Below are 21,561 nucleotides of genomic sequence, written 5' to 3' on the forward strand. Positions count from 1 at the left end.
GTACAGATAATTGCGTGGAAATATAAGGAATAGAAGTTAAAAGTCTGCTGTAAAATAATTACTCCAGTAAAGTATAGATACCCAAAAATGTCTACTTAATGTCCAGGAACCTAAGGCCATTTTTACAATTCCTTTTCCGTCTGGTTTTATTTTCTAAAAAAGCTCGTAAAACATCAACCCTGTTGTCTATAGTCAATCAATATACATAATTTTTTTCAGGAAAGACTGGGCTGTTAGAATATTTGAGCTGTAGTGAGGTCAATTGAAAGTAAAAAAAGGTTGTATGACCTTAAAAACAAATAAATAAATAAAACGGAAAATTAATCTCACAGATATTTATTGATATCACACACAGAACAATAAAAGCTAAGCCAATCTCCTGTCTAAATCAGTTCCCATATGTCTTGAGTGTCAAACTGTGAAGAAATAAACATTATAACTTATATAGTTGACAAAATATATACAATTTTTCAAAAAAAGTCCAGACGCTTTTGCCAATAATCAAAATAATAATGTTCAAATGTGTATTAATATCACACACACAGCAAGCATTTGTGTTGTCTAAAACAGTTATCCTATATATTTGGAGTCATCCAGTGCAAAAATAAACAAAATGAACATTATAACTCATATAAATGACAAACTATTTACATTTCTTCAAAAAAGGCCCAAATGTATCCCAAATATCTAAACGGTGACGCCATTCTTCTGTATGGTGACCGTAGAACGGTCATAGACGGTAGTTATTTCTCTTTTTCACTTTACTCTTTGTTCTCGCTCCTATTTCCTGGAGTGAACTCTCTTTTCGACTATATACTCTTTGTGTGATGGACCTGCCTTCCCATTGGTTGAAAAACGTCAAAACAGTCTTGCAAAGCATCATGGGAGATTTATACTAGACTGTAGCAGCCGGTAGCAGAGAACTAGCAGCAGAAATGACGGAAAATTGATAAATTACGGACATCGAGTGGATAAATCTTGGATGTAAGCGTTTGGATTTATTGCTGAACAACTCCGAAAAGAGGCACAAGTTCCAGGCTGGATAGAAAACCTGGAAAGGCTACGAAGACAACAAAGACACCCCCCGTGATGGCTAGCTTGTTAGCTTCTAGCTGGAAAAAACGGTAAGAAGATCGATAAAAGTTTCATTAGATAATCTAAATATTAATCGGAGGTGCCGTGTGACGTCGTGGACGATGCCGTAGGGCTCTGTAAGGTAACGAAGTGTTTGTACTTCGTTACTTGACACCTCTGTCCATAATGATTCTATTTTGCCAATCTTATTAGGGGAAACTTTCTAGAAGAAGTAATAATGCAGACTGCAATGTGTCTTAGACATTACACTGTCTAAAAGAATACCACTGAAGCTTATATGAATGAATGAATGAATGAATGAATGAATAAATAATTTTTATTATTGTGTCATGCATAACAAAAAATATGCCCAGCCAAAACAGGCTTACAAAGACACCATTATTCACAGCAAAGGACCAGATACCAGAATAGCAACATAAATTGCATATAGTAAACAAATAAACCATTGTCATTTTCTCCATGCTTTAACAGTAACAATTACTATATAACAATAATACCATTACTTCATAAAATTCTGCAGTATATCCATGGGCATGGGGAAGATGATGGTGGAGTTCTTCTCTGCTGCGATGGTGTGGAGGGTCTGCAGGTATCGCAGCTGGAGAGCAGAGGGGGACTCCGAAATAATCAGAGAGGCTTCTTTCAGAGCCCTGGAGGCATTCATCTCTCCCTCTGCAGAAATGATCTGGAACACACACAGACAATCATTACTTTTTACAAATGTTCCATCTCGGCATCCCTCCTTTTTCACTGTTATAGTGCATCAAGAGGGCAATTAAAGGAAATCTTTCAATGCCCTCTAAAGGAGCCAAAATAGTAAGTAGTTATTATTTCAAGAGTCCCCATATTTTGGTTCTAGTTCGGATCCACTTATTTTGATTGACAGCTAAGCCATTGATTGGCAAATCGGCCACACCATAGTTATTGTGGGTGTGGTATGATTAATAAAGGGAAGTTGGAAACGAGTAAATTTTTTTGGAGTCCTAGCTTAAGTTGAGACCAAACACAGTTGTTTAACCATCAAATCACCTTGTTTCATCTCATTTCATATCATTAAAGAATCCATCAGTATTGTTTATTTTCCCTCATTCACACGCATTAGCCTACAACGTTTTGGTAGGATCATAGAGATTTAATTCTGTAGGTATTTTTGACTTTTATTATTATTTTCAAAACGCATGGTGCCTTGTAACTTGACTCCGCCAGATGGATTGCTTCGCATTTGCTTGGCATATCCATCTGGGAACTTTCCGTTGGAGAACTTTTGGGAAGGGGCGAAAATACTGGTTAGCTGATTGGATAAAGCATCTCTCTATCACCTATGTTGTTGATAGACGGGCCAAATCAACCAATCAGATCAACGAAGCGTATGAAAATAGAACCACAAGCCCCTGCTGCTGCAGGCAAAGCATAGCTCGTTAGCTCAGCAAGCAAGCAACATCTCGGTAATGATATTTGCCGTTTGTGTAACGAGAATTTAGGAATAAAAGGCACCCTTTCAGGTTCCCGGTCCATATTCCAAAAGAAGGATCCAAGAGAGAAAAAAGCATAAGCAAGCAGCTAACAGAATTAGGGCTACCGCTGGCTGAAAATACTGGTTAGCTGATTGGATAAATGGTGCGTTCTTTTTGTCCACCGAAGTCGTTTTACGAGTTGTTTTCCGGAGTTACGACCCAGAAGTTGCAAAAAGAACGCCCCCGAGGTCGTATTTACGACTCGTCAAGTCGTCTGAACTCAGAGCACCCCGAGCTCACTTTCAAAGATGGCTAAGTCGTGCATTACACGTAGTAAACATTGTAGTTATCTACAATTTTAAGCACTTTTGTCTTTGTTGTAACCAAATGAAGAAGTCGTACGTAGCGCTGTATACTGCTACCTATAGGCATGTCGCTACAGTCTTATTAGGAGTTAAATACCGCCTAATTAGTTATTTTGTAGCTTGTGCAGCTGAAATTGGCTAGAGACGCTCGGTTGCTATATGGCAACAATGGCTTTAAGCCTAGTCTTGAGCAGAAAGCAGAGCAGTAGCCTAACGTTAACGTTAATCCAAACGCGTAATTTTCATGTATCAAACTGTGAAATATATGTGTGTAATATGTCAATAACTGGGTGAATAGAATCCTAAATGTTACTAAAAATGTTACAAAAATCCATCTTTTCTCCGACTCGTAGTATTGTGTGACAAAAAGAATGCAACAACCCGCGGTTATTCGTTTTTCGACACGGATGTGACGTCACGCTCGAGCTAGTAGTCGCGATTACAAGACAAAAAGAACGCACCAAAACCATCTGTCTATCACCACCTAAACCCGCCTCAAAACCAACGCTGATTGGCCCGGTCGTTTGGCGAGCGGCTCCAAATTTTCTCTATCTCAAGATGCCAGAATGATCTGTGAGTGGAAAACTGGAGCTCGCGAGATCAGGATGGTCTCACAAGGCTAGGTGCCTTGATCAACAACAAAAGAACAAAGGTGCATTAAACCCACTCTTGTATTGCTGGGACAGTGGCTAGGATTTTGAAACAGAACAAAAACTGCAGCCTCTTCACCTTGGCTCTGGCCTCCCGGCTGGCTTCTGCCTCTGCTGCCATGGCTCTCTGCAGCTGCTGAGGCAACTTCACATCCTTGATCTCCACACGCTCCACCTTAATACCCCACGGATTAGTGGCCACATCCAGAGATTCCTGCAGGGAAATAAGATAATAATAATAACATCGAAAAAAGTGATTAAAAAGTCATAGTATAGCATATTGAAAAATCTCATAGTATAGTACGTTGAAAAAAGGTGATATAAAATTCATAGTATGTCAAAAGAAATCATAGTATAGTATGTTGATAAAAGTCAAAGTATAGAATGTTAAAAAAATCATGGCATAGTGTATCGCAAAAGGTCATAATATAGTACGTTGAATAAAGTCATATTCATAATAAAGTCAAGTATTGTATGTAGAAATAAGAATAAAGTGATAAGTCATAGTATAGTATGTCGAAAAAACTCATTAAAAAGTAATGTAGTATATAAAAAAAAGTCATAGTATAGTATGTTGAAAAAAGTGATTAAAAAGTCATAGTATAGTATGTAGAAAAAAAGAGATAAAAAGTAAAGTACATGTATGTGGAAAAAAAGTCATAGTATAGTATGTAAAAAAAAATGATAAAAAAAGTTATGTACAAAAAAGTCATAGTATTGTGTTGAAAAAAGTGATAATAAAAAGTACACTACAGTATGTGGAAAAAGTGTTAAAGAATTCATGGAAACAAATGATAAAAAAAGTCATGGTATATTATGTTGAGAAAAAGTTAAAAAAAGGGATAAAAATGTCGTCAAAAATGAACCTACAACCAGTGTAGTCTTCCAAATAGCATTCTATCACACTTAACTATCTCATCTGACACACATCAAAATTGTTTGAATGTCTATTTTACTTCTTCACCTAAATTCACTGCTTGTTTAAAAGGATTGAACTGTCACCCTCAGAATCTTCAGAGATTTGAGGTTGACAGTTCAATCCTGAAGATGTTAAGGATCTTATCTTGCTGAGCTATCTGGGAAGCCTGAAAAGAGCTCGTTTGATGTTGTATTTATCGTTCACATACAGGACAGGAAATGAAAAATCTCTCAAGACTGAACTGGCGATTGATCCTTCAACCTCAGATTTCATAGTATAAGTTAAGTCAGCTCCTTATCTTGGTGAGCTCCTCCCAAAGCTTTCGTTACTTTTGCTTATTTAGTATTTTGTTGAACACACACGGCAAACGGACACAGACCCAGTTGAGCGGAGTGGTGTACATAAAAAAGTCAGAATATAGAATGTCCAAAGAAGTGATAAAAAGTCATGGTATAATATGTTGAAAAAAAGTTTTAAAAAAAAGTGATATAAAAAGTCATAGTATAGAATGTCGAAAAAAAGTGATAAAAAAGTTATAGTATAGAATGGCAAAAAAGGTCTTAATGTAATATGACAAAAAAAAAGTGATAAAAAGTAATAATGAATGTAGAAAAAAATAACCTACAACCAGTGTGGTCTTCCAAACAGCATTCTATCACACTTAACTATCTCATCTGACACAATTCAAAAGTGTTTGAATGTCTATTTGACTTCTTCACCTAAATTCACTGATCGTTTGAAATGATTGAACTGTCAACCTCAGATCTCTAAAGATGTTAAGCATCTTATCTTGCTGAGCTATTTGTGAAGCCTGAAAAGAGCTAGTTTGATGTTGTATTGATGTTCACATACAGGACAGAAAATTAACAACCTCTAAAGACTGAACTGACGATCGATCCTTCAGCCTCAGTCTGTAGGGAGTTGGGTTGGGAACTGGAGGGTTGCTGGTTCAAGTCCCCATATGGACCAAAGTATGATGGTGGATTGGTGCTAGTTCACCTCCTGGGCACTGCTAAGCAGTGATTCCAGTAACGCGTTACTCTAATTACTGTTTCCAAACCAGTAATTAGATTAAAGTTACTTATCCAAGTAACTGTACGTTACAATTTTTGTAATTTTCCTTAGTATCGTCTCGGGGAGTGAAGTCACGTATGCGAGAAGTCACGTTTTCAGCATGTGGACAGTTCACGTGTACCACGCAGCGACACAAACGTAAACAACAATGGAGGGAGGAGAGAGATGTGTCAGCTAAAGACGAAAATATTAAGGTCCGTTGTAGGCTACACTCTGTGCTGGTGGCGACAAAGGGCTATCTAGCTACAAAAACACTACGTCAAATTTGAAGAAACATTTGGAGTCGCAGCACTGCAGTCAAACTTACAGAGCAAGTCCCAGCAGGTGGTGCGAAGCAGAGAGAAGGAGGCCCCCCACCACCCAAACAACAAAAGCTGGACATCGGTGCAAAACCAGTAAGTGGGGGAGAGTTGAAGAAGTTGGTCTGGCAGTATGTTGTAGAGGAAATGCTGCCCTTAAACACCGTTGACTCGCTCTCTTTGTTGGCTGCCCACAAAAAACCAGACCCCCACAAAAGGCAACCCCCCCCCCCCCCAAAAAAACATAAAAAACCAAGCAACGCCCCCCCCCCCCCCGGTTGTCATTTTATTGTTGAGGCTGTGGGGGTGTTGTCAGCAGTTGCTGAATGTAACTAATAAAGTAACTTGTAATCTAACTTTGTTACTTTTAAAATCAAGTAACCTGTAAGGTAACTAAATTACTTTTAAAATCAAGTAATCTGTAAAGTAACTAAGTTACTTTTTCAAAGTAATTGTGGCAACACTGCTGCCAAGGTACTCTTGAGCAAGGCACTGCACCCCCAACTGCTCGTGACGCCTGTCTATTGGCATCTCTCCATTAGTGCTTGAATAGGGACTGAGCATGTGTGTGTAATTCAGGCCTGTGTGTAATGTGTATAGTAACGTCAGAGTGAAAACATTGTAATTTCCCTTGTGGGATTAATAAAGTATACATTATTATATCAAAAAATAGTCATAGTCATAGTATATTAAGAAAATTTGATTAAAAAAATAAAATTAAACTAAAGTCTTTTTAATCTGGCTTTACATTTTTGAGTAGTGTTTTTTCAGGGTTATTAATTGTTTTAACAACAATAATTTTTAACCCTATTGTCCTTATGGACATATTTTACATTAGAGTTCATTATCCATCTAGGTTTTCAGGGTCCTGAAAAGCACAGTGATTGTCCTCTCTGCTATGCTTTCCTTTCAAATGTACGAATTGTGCACCTTGTCAAAACGCAAACAAGTCATCGTAAGGTAAATCTAACGTCCAACTGTACAGCTTCAAAGTATGCTGCACGAGCTGTTCGGAGAATGTTGATGGGCTACACATTGTATTCAAACTGTAAGCTCTTAGAAAAACACACACTGACTTTAGTGTTTGGATGAAGACTAAAACAGAAGTAGTTGGTGTGTTTTGTTGTGCCTACAATGTCAAAAAGAATTCTAACTAATGAAGGGGTCACTGGAACGTGAATTCATTTTGATTTTGTGTTCAACCATTCCTTTTAAATCTTTTTAGAGTTGCAAAATTAAAAACCCTGCTTCTTTTCTGCCACCCCCCAGCTCCTCATAAACCCTATTACCTAGAGTTTACCCTCACCTGCATACTGTGCGATATGCCCTCTCTGTCAGACAGCAGTTCTGCAAGGTTTTTGGTACCGAGTACATTCCTCAGGGTGGTTTGAGCAAGCAGCCGTGTAGACGAGTGTGCGTTGGACACATTGGCCACAGATGAGATGGGGCAGTGTATGCGGAAGTACACCACGCCATCCACAGACACTGTCACGGAGTCTCTGGTTAGGATCTGCAAGGTAGAAAGCCACAATTAAGACCAGCCAGGAAGATGACAGTTTTCATTAATGATATAGACAAGCTTTGATACAGGAGAGACACAAATGATATTCCCACACTTGATTATTACAACAAATACAACAAATACAACAAATGCAAAAAAATAAATAAAAATGTACCTCTTGTGGAGGGATGTCAAAGGACACAGTTCTCAGATCGACCTTCACAAGGGTATCCGTGCAAGGCAGAACAAAGAAAAGTCCTAGAAAGACATAAATACCCCGCTTAGCGCTCTTTGAACACTGAATTGCTATTCCTTGAGCCTTTTCTTTCAACCAAGAGCACCATCTAGTGGGTTCAACAAATGCAACCAACGGTTCTTGAAGCTTCATTTGGACATCAGTACCAAATAGATCATAGTATGTAAAACTTTCTAAGCTGACTTTTTTTTCATGTATGTAACACATTCAGTGACAGACCTGGCCCTTTAGGTTTCCTGCCGGTGATCCGGCCGAGTCTAAAAATGACGGCTCGCTCATACTCCTTCACTATCTGGATGTTAGAAATACAGCCAGAGAACATGAGAAAAAACAGCAAAAAAAACAAATTAGCGTAATGGTGGTTTCTCTCAGAGCTCAGACACTGTGCATAACATGTGCACATTTCATCCTTGGATTGGCCAACAATGCATTTTTGTGAATCCGTTTAAAAAGTATCCTCTCAGATGCTGTGAGTCACCCTGCCTATATGTTCCTGGTTCTGTGTGTCACCTGTCCCCTTTATATATAAAATCAAAATGTTCTTTACTCAAAACAGCTTCTAAACTGTTTTGGCCAGACTGATACAATTAGTTAAAGCCTTTTCTGCCAAAAATTCACGAGGGAAACTTTTTAAACTTGGTCGGAATTTGAAAATTTTTCACAAAAACGGTCTAATTCCAGAGCAGTGAATACTGACATAAAGGCCCTGGCAAGTCCAAAACAAAGACATCTGTATAGGCATAAACAAATAATGGTCAATCCACTTCAATAGTGTCCTGAGAATATACTCTACCTTAACACACATAAATATTGTGAGCGGGAAGGTCGCTGTTACAAAGAGGAGGGATATGAGGACCAACAGCCAACCGAAACATCCCAGTCCCCTTGTGTTTTTAGCTGTAGAGATAAAAAAAAAAACACTTTACAAACTTTCATTGACTGTCGAGTCCGAGTCAGTCCCAGTGTTCGAGTCCGACATGGAGTCGGAGTCACCAAAAGGATAGTCCGAGTCTCGACCGAGTCGAGTCACCATTACCTGAGTCATAGCCAAATCACAAGTCAAGAGAGTAAGACTCAAGTCTAAATTTGGAACACTATTTCAAGCAGTAAACTTGGATTTGGATTGGAATGTGGATTGGTTTTGTATTATGTTTTAATCCAAAATAAAATTACCCAAAAATTTGGTAAACATGCATTTAAAAAAATTCATACAAATGGAATCCCAATTTAGGGTCTGAATCCGGTTTGATTGGACAAGGTGCTAGTGTGCCAGCAAATTGTATAACAGATAATTAATATATATTTTTCTTTATGTTTGGTATTTTTGCTATGTCTAGTTTTCTCCTTCTCTTCTCCTTCCCTTCCTGCTTGCACCAATTATTGTAGTGCTTTAACGTTGTATTATTAGTGTGTAACATTTAAAAAAAGAGACAGATAATAATCAACACTGCGAGCAAAAAAAACCCGAAATGCTTTTTTAAAGATCATATAAAGTATTTACCTTCGACATTCTCCACAGCGTTGATCTCCATTTTTCCTTGTGTAACCATGTCGGCCGTGCTGGACGTTGTTGAGATCATAAGTCCGTTTGTTGTCAGGTGCAAGTGGAGCGGCGCTGCACCTGTTTACCTGTCCGTTCTCCCTGCAGGGTGTGGCCTGTGCCCTTCCCTCATCACCTGACACACACACACACATACACACACACACACACACACACACACACACACACACACACACACACACACACACACACACACACACACACACACACACACACACACACACACACACACACGTGTGCCAGCAGGTAACATAACCCCCAGAGCCTAACCAGCCCCTATATGGGTCCTGTACTGGAAAGATTAAAGCTCAGCATTTGTGCTTTTCCATTATACTCTTACATTCATTTCCAGGAGTCTGACACCTGGTGAGGGCAGCTAATGAATAAACAATAGGTGGCATGCAAGTCATGAAACATGAGCACTAGTGCAGGCACAGGGAGGTGTGAGCGTGCTCATGTCTGTCCTCCCTCATAATGGAAATTTACCTATTCATCCATCTATTGTCATCCCCTTGATCCAGGTTCGGGTGGCAGTGGCAAAAGGTCAAGTATGGTGGCCCAGATGTCCCTCTCCCCCAGGAGGCATCCATACCAGATGCCCGAAGCACCTCAGCTGGCTCGGAAATTTACCCAAATTTAAATATAAATGTATGTGTATATATATATATATAATGTAGATAATAATCACAGTATGTAAAATCCAAGTAATTTTTCAGATGTCAATGTGTACAGTAACCAGTGTGTGTGTCTGAGCTATGTAGTCAAAACAAACAACATGTGAGCTGCTTGTTCCCATCTTTCTTCAGTGAGGTCCCGCATGATACTTGGTTGGTCATGTGACAGTCAGCTCACTCAATACATGATGAGTGCGTGTGAACCCAGCTTTAGTTATTCACGACATGACACACAACAGGCCCGCGGGCTCGTTTGTGGGTTTAAAATGCAACCCAGATCAACGTGTTAGTTTCAGGATTTTTATGTAAATGGGGGACGTTTGAGAAATAGAAAGAAATCTACTGTATGTGTGTGTACTTACCGTCTATGGTGTGCACTCAGGGCTGTTTTATATTCAATCATGCGAGACCACTCATAATTTCTAGCAGTTGCATTTTTTTTTTATTATTTCCCAAAAATACAAATTCAAATACAAACAAAGACAAATTGAAATTCCTACTTATTTAGGTTATTATTCTTTTGTCTTTAATTCCAAATTTTAAACTACAACTTTAATAATTATTATTAAAAAATATACTTTTTTTTGCAGCTTTACTTTGTTTTGTCCAATTTTCGACCCAGGCATCGTGGACCATGATGAAATGTATTCACAGCAGGAGAAGTATACCAATAAAACTGATGGATTTTAAGATTAAAACTTTATTTGAATTGACTGTGGCCAGCACTGTAGACAGTCCTGGGATACCAATAGCACCAATATGTTTAGGTACGATACGATCCAACTTTTGTTGTCAGCCGGGGCTGAAATTCTTTTTGCATCCCTGGGCATATAAAAAAAGAGGACACAGACATACATACAGACATACATCCAAAGGACATACACCAAACATTACCACAAATGACATAAACACCCAAGTAAGGAAACAAAGTATACATGTATAACAACAGAAAATGACATGAACATACACACAGACAAGGTCTTGGAGACTTATAACCCTGAATAAATACTGCACTGGATTTAATGTAGCTGGTTTAACAATAGGATAGATTGATGTATGAAAGAGTTTTTAAGTCTGTTGCGATTGAAATAATGAACTCTAAAGTGTCTGTTTGAAGGCAGAAGCTGATATTCACTGTGAAAAACATGTGAGGAGTCATTTGAAATGTTCCTGGCCAGTCTGAGCATACTATTATTGTGAGGTTCCTGAAAGGAGTGTCCTATAATCTATGAACACATTTTTATTTGATCAAATAGCTTTGCTTTATTTTGAACTGATAGGCTACTCAGCCAAGCAGTGCTACAATAGAGCATGATACTCGGAATTACTGATGTGAAAAACAAAGAAATTGTTTGGCTACTAGCTCCAAAGGATCTCAATCTACGGAGAAAATAAACACAGTTGTATTTTTTTGATAAATTCTATATGACGGCCAGATATTTGTAGACTGGGACTTGACTGATTACTGAATTGTGAATCATCACTGGGGGCAGTTGACAATTCGGGGGGTTTTCCAAAGATAATTTCCTCTGTCTTCACAGTGTTAATAATGAGAGTGTTTTTATCACACCACTCAACTAACCAGTCCACGTTGCCCTGGTACAGTGTAGGGTCATCAAATTGGGTAGACAGGGTCAATAGAGTGGAGTCATCTGAGTATTTGAACAGAAACTGGTTTGGCAAACTAGTGGTGCAGTCGGAGGTATATAAAGTGAACAACACAGGGGAGCTAATACAGCCCTGGGGTACTCCAACATTAAGGCTGTTTTATGCTTCTGCATCGACGCGAACCCCTCTCCGAGCCCTCGGCCGTAGCTCGACGTACACCTCCAAAAACTTTTAACTTTGTATCGAGGCGACACAGACCGCAAGGACTGTGATTGGTCAACTGGTCCTGTGTGTTGATAGTTGGTGTGTTTCAAGCAGCCTACTGTGGGGAGTAGCAACATGCTAGTTCACGGACGTAAGCTTTGCAAATAAACTCAGACATACTGTATTTTGGTTACAATGACGGGGTTATCTGTTTGTAAAGTGTCTATGTGTCAGTAACATTTTGAAATTAGGACTTCGCCGGCAAGCAGTACTTTGTGGGCAGTTGTGCTTGCTAACATAACATAAACTGTGTCTCTTTATTTCGTAGGAAATGATGGAGTTTGGCAATTGACCCTCCGGAAACCACACACCCCCCTACCGTTCTGGCAGTGAAATGCAAAGAAACCCCAAAATCATTATATTCTTTGGGACATTGTTTTTTGGAGAGGGGCCTAATGTGAGATGTTTTCCACGCTAAAGGGATGGTGTGTGTGTCAACTGAAAGATGGATTGGCACACAGGGTGCTAATTCCCAGGCAACAGATTTTAGTATATGTGCACTGCTGTGGTCAGGCCCTAATGCCTTCTTTGGGTTGTTGCGCTGGAAAGTACCCCTGACCTCCTCCACAGTTATGACAATCCTCTCAGCGTCAGAGGGTGTAATGGTTTTAATTAAATTTACACATTCCTCACAGGGGGCAGTAGAGTCAAAGCAACAGAAAAATAAAAATAAAAATCATTTAGCTCATAATCAAACAGGACACAATAAAAACGTTTGGTCATCTCATTTTAAAAATACAAGGGGACAAGGCAGTGTTTCGGCACCATACTTTCTTCAGTTGTAAAGATCCTCCACATCATTCACCAGCTGTCTTCATCATGAACTTGCGGCTGACCTCATAAGCCAGGAAGAGGGCTCCATTGGCAGGGAAGGTGCGTATCATGGTAGGAGTCAGGCCCGAGTACAGAGCAGTGAACCCTGTGGAACAAGAGAGATCCCCACAGGTGGTTAGGGTTAGTTATAAGCAACAAGATGCATTCACACTTTGCATCACAGTAAGACCAGCATTCAGTTTTTCAAAGTCTTAAAGGTCCAATATTGTGAAAAGAGATTTCCATGTCTTTTTTTTATTATAAAGCAGGTCAGGGAGCTTTATAAATATTGTGAAAGTATCAAAAGGCTCAAATCCACAGAGAAATGCACAAAGCCTATATTTAGGAGCTGTGCCTTTAATCAAGCCATTAGGACTTCCGTATGGTTGTAATGTCACAACTATACTTTATAAAGGTAGAAAGGGCCGAAACAGATGTAAGTATAAACCTCAAAATGAGCAAAATATGAGACCTTTAAATTTGTAGCTCCCCTATTAACCCAATAAGGGCTAGTTTTGTACTTTTCAATAGGAGGTTTAAGGTGTTTGCCTGTTTACACAGACTTTCAAAGTCAAAAAGTTACGCACTAAATGAATGTCTAAAGTGGTTATGAACTGAATGGGAGGGACAAGTGTAGACAGTAAGCGTGTGTTTGCATCAGCACTGTTCTCTACTGAACCAAGGTTACTCCCAAAAAGCCAAATTATACAGTTGCTGTCTTTCAAACTATGATTGTATGGTCATGTGGTGTAAACCAGTCAGTTGTGTTCCTCTGTTGTCGCAAATATGGTCTGGATGTAGAAACTTTAGAAGCATTTAAGCGACTTTGAGTCTTTGAAAAGCGCTATATAAATTCAATTTATTATTATTATTATTATTATTTGAGAAGACAACAACAGGCAAAAAGTTATCATTTTCATCTGGTAAAATGCACGTTCAAATCTTACCTTCAGAGCGTATGATGCCCTTGAAGGTCTTCATGAAGCCCTCTTGCCTCCCAGCTAGAGAGTACACCTGGATCCTGGACTTCACACAGTCTATGGGATAGACTATCAACCACAGACAAGCACCCCCAAATCCACCGCTGAACATGAGTGGAAGAACACCTGCAAGGACCAAAATGATTGTGTGGGTGCAGATCACAGAACCAAGTGTACATACATAATACGTACATAAAACGATATAACCATACCTATGCTGTCCTTGTCCGTGCCCATGTGCTGCGCAAATTTAGACCGACACATTTCATAGGCTCCAAAGAAGCAGAAGTAACCTGGTATCTCCCTCACCATGGTGGATGTCAGGCCTTGGTAGAAACCCAGGGGGCCGTCTGTCTTCAACACTGTCTTCACTACGGCCCACACTGTGCTGAAGTCAAACCACAAAACACAGTCAAAAGTGTATAAAATGATACTGAAACTGAACATGTTATTACACATTATTTTGGTCAATATTGAAATGGTGATTATTTACAACCCAGTCTCACGGCAGTTCGTCAAATGGTCACGTTATTTAATCTATTGATTCATAACATTTATCTCGTTTTTTTGTGGTGGTCATGACGTTTTTTAAACTAATGTATGGGAAGCATCTTTCATTATCACAGCATGACTATGTTAGCGAGTAGTATGAAATGCCAAAAATCTGCATAGGGGCGTTGGTTGGGGTGGTGGATGGGTCAAACAACACAGGACTTTCACCCCGGAGACCGGGGATCGTGACCCGCGTGGGACCTTTCCTTTCCCCGTTCTTCGTTTCCTAAACCCAACTGTCCCGTTGTTGTTGCGCGTCCCCCAGAGACCGCGGATCGTGTCCCGGCATGTGACGTGTCCTTTCCCCGTACTTCTTTTCCTAAACCCAACCTCCGTATAGATGCTTCCCATTACGTGCTGACCACCATGAAAAAAACGACAAACGTGTCCGTGTACACAAACCAATAGATTAAAAATAACGTGACCATTTCACGAACTGCCGTGAACCGGGTTGTTATTTAGCACGATTACTCATTGACTTTTGGAACGATGTTACATTTATTTAAAGTAAAAAAAAAACTGTGAAACAGTTAAACAAATCAACAGTGAAAACACCTTGAACAGTGAAATTTACCTTCATGCTTTTCCCGTTTGAATTTATTTTTATTTTTTTTCCATTCAGAACACAAGAGAATTTACTTAATCAAAATAATTGATCGTTATGAGCCAAAATCGTAATTGCGATTAAAATTTGATAAATTGCACAGCCCTACATTCTCTTTTTGGTCACACTAACCTTCTCTGTCCGCTTGCGATCCTGCCAGATGCTTCCATTTCGTGCATGGCCTGCAGGCGACATTTCACCAGCTCGGTGGGGCATATCGCCATGGAGGAGAAGATGGATGCTAAAGACCCTGCGGATGCCTTCTGAATATCACTGATGAGCAATGAAAAGAAGTACAATAGAAGAAATTAATAATAAGTTGGGGGTTTTTTTAAGTTTTTTTTTTGTGGATTTCACATTACGTTTTCAGCTGCCTCATCTGACAACCCCTATGTAAAGTTTCTGGGGGGCGCCACTGCACATCAACTGAGAAATTCAATTTCTCTCAGCTTGAACTACATCTGATACTTCAACTTCCCTCATTGACTACGCTTAAACGAACACTTGAGCTTCATTCAGTGCTTACACAAAAAACGGAATCTTCAACTTGTTACAGGACTTGCTTTGCTCAGGAAGTTTACCTACCTCAGTCTTTAGCAGGGCCGCCCACTCTTAGTCAATTAATCGACTAATCGGTCATTTTGGTCTTAGTCAATGAAGATTTCTTTAGTTGTTTTTATGATTTTTCATGCTGAATGACTTATTTCCAAGAAACCTATGAGCATATCTCTAGTAAATGCAAGATTTAAAGTGTTGCTTTTGCACGATTCTTTGTGGAGAAACTTAGTTTTACAGATCTGTCGATTAAATCAACTAATCGATTATTCAACAAAATCATGTGTGTTAGTCGCCAAAGAATTTCTTTAATTGAGGACAGCCTCAGGCATTAGGATTACCCAGGACATTTAAATTCTTAAATAAAAACATACATTCCTGGGGCGACCTCTAGCTCACACAGTAGAGTGGGCACCCCATGGAGTCCTTGGCAGCAGCCCGGGTTTGAATCCAACCTGCGGCCCTTTGCTGCGTGTCATCCCCTCTCTCTCCCCCATTTCCTATCTATCTGTACTATCTGATAAAGAAAAGCCCCCCAAAAATAACCTTAATATTAATATAAATTCCTTCCTAACCACAAATACGGGGTCATTTGCTCTGCTGTAGTCTGCTGACACACAGATGCCCTGCATGTCTTTGAAAATGAAGTGCACTAAATAGAGAAGCATCCTATGAATGTACCCAAATTGATTTCCTTGGAGTATGGTTTCTGGTTCAGATCTGATAGAATTGAGGCTTCAGAGCACAAGGTAACCTTCTTATTAAATGACAAAGGACTGATTCCTGGGCTGGCAACACACCATCCCCATCTGATATTTTTACATCAAATTACAGGAAGCATGTTGTTCCTCGTCACGTTGTTTTATCTTTTTTTGAGATGCTCACTGTTCAGTTTGTCATGGAAAAGTTGAATCTCAGCAATGTAAAAGAGTTATAATGGTTTACAGTATGGATAAGTTAGCATTTGGATTAAACAAAAAAAAAAATGTTTAAACTCCCTCCCCTCTTCCTGCTAAATGGCCGGTGTGTGTGACGGAGAGCGCGGTCAACGAGCTTGTTACGCCAGCAATCTCTTACCGCAGGTTCCAGTTAATCTTATAATGGATGTGTGTTGAGTTATTTAAACAAACGATCAGGGAAATAAACGCCTCCTGTCCGCGAGTCTCATTGATAGAGCCCGCGGTGAGCTGGAGTCCATCAATGAGCGCTATAGCTAGCCTCCTCCTAACGAGACGTCTGAAATTCACAAAAATGCATTCAATTGAAATCTGAAATCGGATTATTATATAGTTATGCCGAAAGTGTAGCTAGCTAGCCACGATCGGTTCTCATTGTATTGAATGGGACACATAGCTATAGCTAGCTAGCTGGTCCTCCTAACCTAACAAGACCCCTGACGTTAACAAAAATGCCTTAATTTGAATTCGGACACAACGGTTAGCTTTATAAGACCTTGGGGTAGATGTTATATAAGTGGCGTGACGAAATTCAAACTGTAAATATACTATAGTTATGCTGAAAGTGTAGCTAGCTAGCCGCAATCGTTTCCCATTGTATTGAATGGGACACATAGCTAGCTAGCTGCTCCTCCTAACAAGACCCCTCATGTTCATAAAAACGCCTTAAATTGAAATCGGACACAACATTAGCTTTGTAAGACCTTGGGGTAGCTGTGATATAAGTGCCATGACGAAATTCAAACTGTAAATATATTATAGTTATGCCGGCAGCCGCCCAGCTCTGCGGAGCCCTGGTAGTGCAGTAATCCACAAAGGGTGACTTTGCCCTGAGTATGGAGCCCAGCAGGCTGCCGCTTTCTCATCAGACTGTGTGGAGCTCCTAAAGTCCGACACGTCTTACCAAATTTGCAATTAGACATCAATTTTCATAAAACGGTCCATATTTGAGCTTAATATAGTTTATTTCTCGCATAAAAAAAAGTCTTATAAGTGAATTTGGTAATGAAACATTGCAGTGTCTGGAATATGAGATTATGTCGCGTCTCTAATGTGTGTGTATGGGGATTCGCTCAACCAATCAGCACGCAGCTCATCTAAATATTCATGAGCATACCATATTTTGAAGAAAAGCTCTTGTTACAAATAGGGCCAAAACACAGGGATGCATAAGGGCCAATAAAATATCAACCAGGCCATTTTCAGCCCAACCAATGTTACATACCCCATTAGGAGACCTTAAGGAACAGTGTGAAATACCCTATATAATCATTCTATCACCCCTTTAATGGCACCACGAGACAGTATAACCATAAATAAATACAGTCTGTGTAAATCATCTGTATTACTTCCAGATGCCAGTCTCTCCCTTTCTCTCTTTGTGTCAAAAAGGACACACACACACACACACACACACACACACACACACACACACACACACACACACACACACACACACACACACACACACACACACACACACACACACACACACACACACACACACACACACACACACACACACACACACACACACACACACACACACACGCGGCTTGAGAGGTTCATTCTGTCTGTAGAAAGGAAGGTGAATATTGGATATCAGACATAGTGGCGACGAAGATTTCTTTAGTCGTTGTTTTTATGATTTTTCATGCTGAATGACTTATTACCAAGAAACCTATGAGCATATCTCTGGTAAACGCACGTTTCCAAGTGTTGCTTTTGCATGATTCTTTGTGGAGAAACTTAGTTTTACAGATCTGTCGATTAAATCAACTAATCGATTATTCGACAAAATCATGTGAGCGTTAGTCGCCAAAGAATTTCTTTAAATCGAGGACAGCCTCAGGCTTTAGGATTACCCAGGACATTTAAATTCTTAAATAAAAACATACATTCCTGGGGCGACCTCTAGCTCACACAGTAGAGTGGGCACCCCATGGAGTCCTTGGCAGCGGCCCGGGTTTGAATCCAACCTGCGGCCCTTTGCTGCGTGTCATCCCCTCTCTCTCCCCCATTTCCTATCTATCTGTACTATCTGATAAAGAAAGGCCCCCCAAAAATAACCTTAATATTAATATAAATTCCTTCCTAACCACAAATACGGGGTCATTTACTCTGCTGTAGTCTGCTGACACACAGATGCCCTGCATGTCTTTGAAAATGAAGTGCACTAAATAGAGAAGCATCCTATGAATGTACCCAAATTGATTTCCTTGGACAATGGTTTCTGGTTCAGATCTGATAGAATTGAGGCTTCAGAGCACAAGGTAACCTTCTTATTAAATGCCAAGGGACTGACTCCGGGGCTGGTTACACACCATCCCCATCTAATATTTTTACATCCAATTACAGGAAGCATGTTGTTCCTCATCACGTTGTTTTATCTTTTCTCGACAGGCTCACTGTTCAGTTTGTCAGTTGAATCTCAGCAATGTAAAATATTTAACTTGTTATAATTGTTTACAGTATGGATAAGTTAGCATTCGGATTAAACAAACAATTTTTTTTTTAAACATTTTTAAAATACCCTTTTTATTTTTTTAAAGGCTTCAAAAGGTCTCTTCTTGAAGCCTTCTTTTCTCTTACAGTAAATATATCTTAGCAAGTGTACTCAAATTCAGAAGGGAAAAACTCTGAGTTGTTAAAAATTAATCTGATGCGTGCGCGTAACCAGAATCCTGAATGCAAAACAACGTAAAATCTTTTTATTTACAGATGATTCTCAGAGAAAACCAACTAAACCAGTTGGAGATATGGCAATAAGGGACATTGCTCTTTGTAGTGAAGTCAACATTAATTGAGTTTAAAGGTTAATTTGTCCTGTTTGATCTGCTACGCCCTGCTACGCCCTGCTACGCCCTGCAGTGCCCTGCTACGCCCTGTAACGCCCTGCAGTGCCCTGCTACGCCATGAACTACTACGACTACTATTTCTAGTCACTGTTCCATTATCTTTATTGAGACTATTATTGCCACTGTTCATCACACCCCCAACCAGCACCGTCAGACACCGCCTACCAAGAGCCTGGGTCTGTCCCAGGTTTCTCCCTAAAAGGGAGTTTTTCCTCAACACAGTCCCACTAAATGCTTGCTCTTGGGGTAATTACTGGAATTGTTGGGTCTTTGTAAATTATAGAGTGTGGTCTAGACCTACTCTATCTGTAAAGTGTCTTGAAATAACTCTTGCTATGATTTGATACTATAAATACAATTGAATTGAATTTGATACAAGTTTAAAGAGTTCTATGTTAGGGTGCAGCAAAGGATTCATTTTGTTAGAGATTTATCTCTCAATTATTACCCAGTAGTGCATGGTGGAATGCTTTACTGCACAGAGTGTGGATAGAGGAAGCAGCACATCACGGAGGACATGGAAGGAAATATGGACAAGACGAGGAAATGTGAACCTTTGAAAATGTCATTAGCAGGAAAAACGTATGACCAAGACAAACTCACTGATGCTCTGGAAACTAGCTAAAGAACTACAGTCTTGGATCATACTATATTTGTTGTGTCGTACAATACTAATATGTCAAATGTTGCTCCTCGCCACAGCAAGTTATGGAGATTACTGTATAATGGATAAATAAATACTATAAAATGTCAAACCTGAGACCTGCTCCTTTATCCATCCTGGACACAAAGCGGATGGCATCCTGGCAGAGACCATAACTCAAGAAGAGCACAGCGTTCTCACTGATGTTGGCTATTAGGGCCGGGCTCGAGCCTTTGTAGAGACCACGTAGTCCCACCTGCCTGAAGGTGGATGTAAAGCAGTGGATGAAGCCGCGGTACATGGTGGGGAACGTCTGCATCTTCACCTTTGTGGTGTCAAACGGCTGACCACTCAGCACACAAGCTGTTCCACCTGAGGAAGGATTTCAAGAGGTTTCTTACATACAACTGATGTCACGACTTCTCAGAGCCGAAGTGCCCAAAGCAGAGCCCAGGAATTGAAAGTTCTCATACCCCTAATAGAAGGAAAAGGGTGCTATGTCTTATCCTTAAGCAGTTTATCAAAAAAAAATACATGAATCTCACTGCTGTTTGTTTGAGTGGTTATATTCAGCTTACTATGATTTCAGTGCTGTAATTATAATTATCAATGAAAAAAAAGATTTTACTTTTTTAAGGCACTGAGGATGGACTAGATCACGTGTCAAACTCAAGGTCCGCGGGGCAAAACCAACCCCCGAGGGAAATTTTGATCAGGCCCGCATATCAATTTAGATTCACAATACATTTTGGCCCGCCTAGATGTGCGGCAAACCAAAAAGATGGGAAACTGTTCAAACTATAATAACGCAAGATTTAAAGCAGAATTTGGCAGATTTGCCGACTTTGAGACTCAGACATTCCCACACAACCAGTGAGTTTACATATTCATACCCGTGTAACAGGTTTTGCTTGACTTGCTATACTCTAGGAACTTTTGCTGAATTTTCAGGGCGCTATGTAGATAGATTGATAGATAGACAGACAGATATATAGATAGATAGACAGATAGATAGATAGATAGATAGATAGATAGATAGATAGATAGATAGATAGATAGATAGACAGACAGATTCATAGTTAACTCACCTATTGCTCCAGCCGAAAAGTCGATGATTGCCTGGATTACGGGATGTGGAGCCATTATGATTTATTAAATGCTGTCAATCTGAAAGTTTGAGCTATTTAACAAATAAAGAACAATAAAGTCACATTAGACTTGGTATCGAAGACTACAGATACAAGGCAGAATAATTCAATATTTCAGTGAGAAGATCCGGACAAACTTTATGCTCACCTATGGTCTCCTCGCTCTGTTAATCTTTGCTTCCCTCACATTTATTTATTGCACTACAGGGTGTCCGCGCGATGCTCCATGTTGGCACAAATTGAGCTCCAATCTACACATTTTTCCAGTAGCAAGACTCACCTAAACTCTACCACGGAATACTTTTTGCCATATGAGCATCTTAATGAGCAAAGTGAGACACAGATTTCCAGGAACGCATGGCAATGTTCAAATGTCCTTTGAATTCACCCATGGCCGGAGTGTGCTGCGGGAGTGTAAAGTTCTTCCGCTTTCTCTGCGTCTTGAGAAATCCATAGGCGGATTGCAAGGTCGCTCCTTCCGTGCGTAAAAGTGTGCACTTTGCGCACAATGAGTTGCATCAAGCTATCCGGAGGAAGCCACAAAAATACAGGATACTATTTATTTTAACCACGAAATGAAAAGAATGTTAATTAGGCGTTGGCTATAATTAGACTGTAGAATCGGCATAGGGTACTTCCTGCCTTTAATAAAACTGCCAACATCATGTGACTGTTGGCACTGCCGAGATTATTTTTGATTGGATATTCGTTCTCTATCTTTGCTTGAAGTAA

The 21,561-nt window shown here is 39.8% G+C and overlaps 2 protein-coding genes across 2 annotated transcripts; both read right to left on the reverse strand.

The window, feature by feature from the left end:
• Positions 1 to 1,395: 1,395 nt before the first annotated feature.
• On the reverse strand, positions 1,396 to 9,237 carry stoml3a (stomatin (EPB72)-like 3a). Its single transcript, XM_039786948.1, has 7 exons — positions 9,115 to 9,237; positions 8,407 to 8,510; positions 7,833 to 7,905; positions 7,533 to 7,615; positions 7,163 to 7,366; positions 3,644 to 3,778; positions 1,396 to 1,780 (listed from the first exon to the last, which is right to left on the reverse strand). The coding sequence occupies exons 1-7, from the start codon at positions 9,191 to 9,193 to the stop codon at positions 1,595 to 1,597; spliced, it is 864 nt and encodes a 287-aa protein (XP_039642882.1). The 5' UTR covers positions 9,194 to 9,237; the 3' UTR covers positions 1,396 to 1,594.
• Positions 9,238 to 12,310: 3,073 nt separating this feature from the next.
• Positions 12,311 to 21,481, reverse strand: slc25a15a (solute carrier family 25 member 15a). The gene is made up of 7 exons (XM_039790994.1): positions 20,978 to 21,481; positions 20,770 to 20,861; positions 19,795 to 20,053; positions 14,802 to 14,942; positions 13,726 to 13,901; positions 13,481 to 13,639; positions 12,311 to 12,639 (listed from the first exon to the last, which is right to left on the reverse strand). The coding sequence occupies exons 2-7, from the start codon at positions 20,822 to 20,824 to the stop codon at positions 12,518 to 12,520; spliced, it is 912 nt and encodes a 303-aa protein (XP_039646928.1). The 5' UTR covers positions 20,825 to 20,861; positions 20,978 to 21,481; the 3' UTR covers positions 12,311 to 12,517.
• Positions 21,482 to 21,561: the final 80 nt, after the last annotated feature.

This window comes from Perca fluviatilis, chromosome 2, assembly GCF_010015445.1.
Source record: "Perca fluviatilis chromosome 2, GENO_Pfluv_1.0, whole genome shotgun sequence".
Taxonomy (NCBI): Eukaryota; Metazoa; Chordata; class Actinopteri; order Perciformes; family Percidae; genus Perca; species Perca fluviatilis.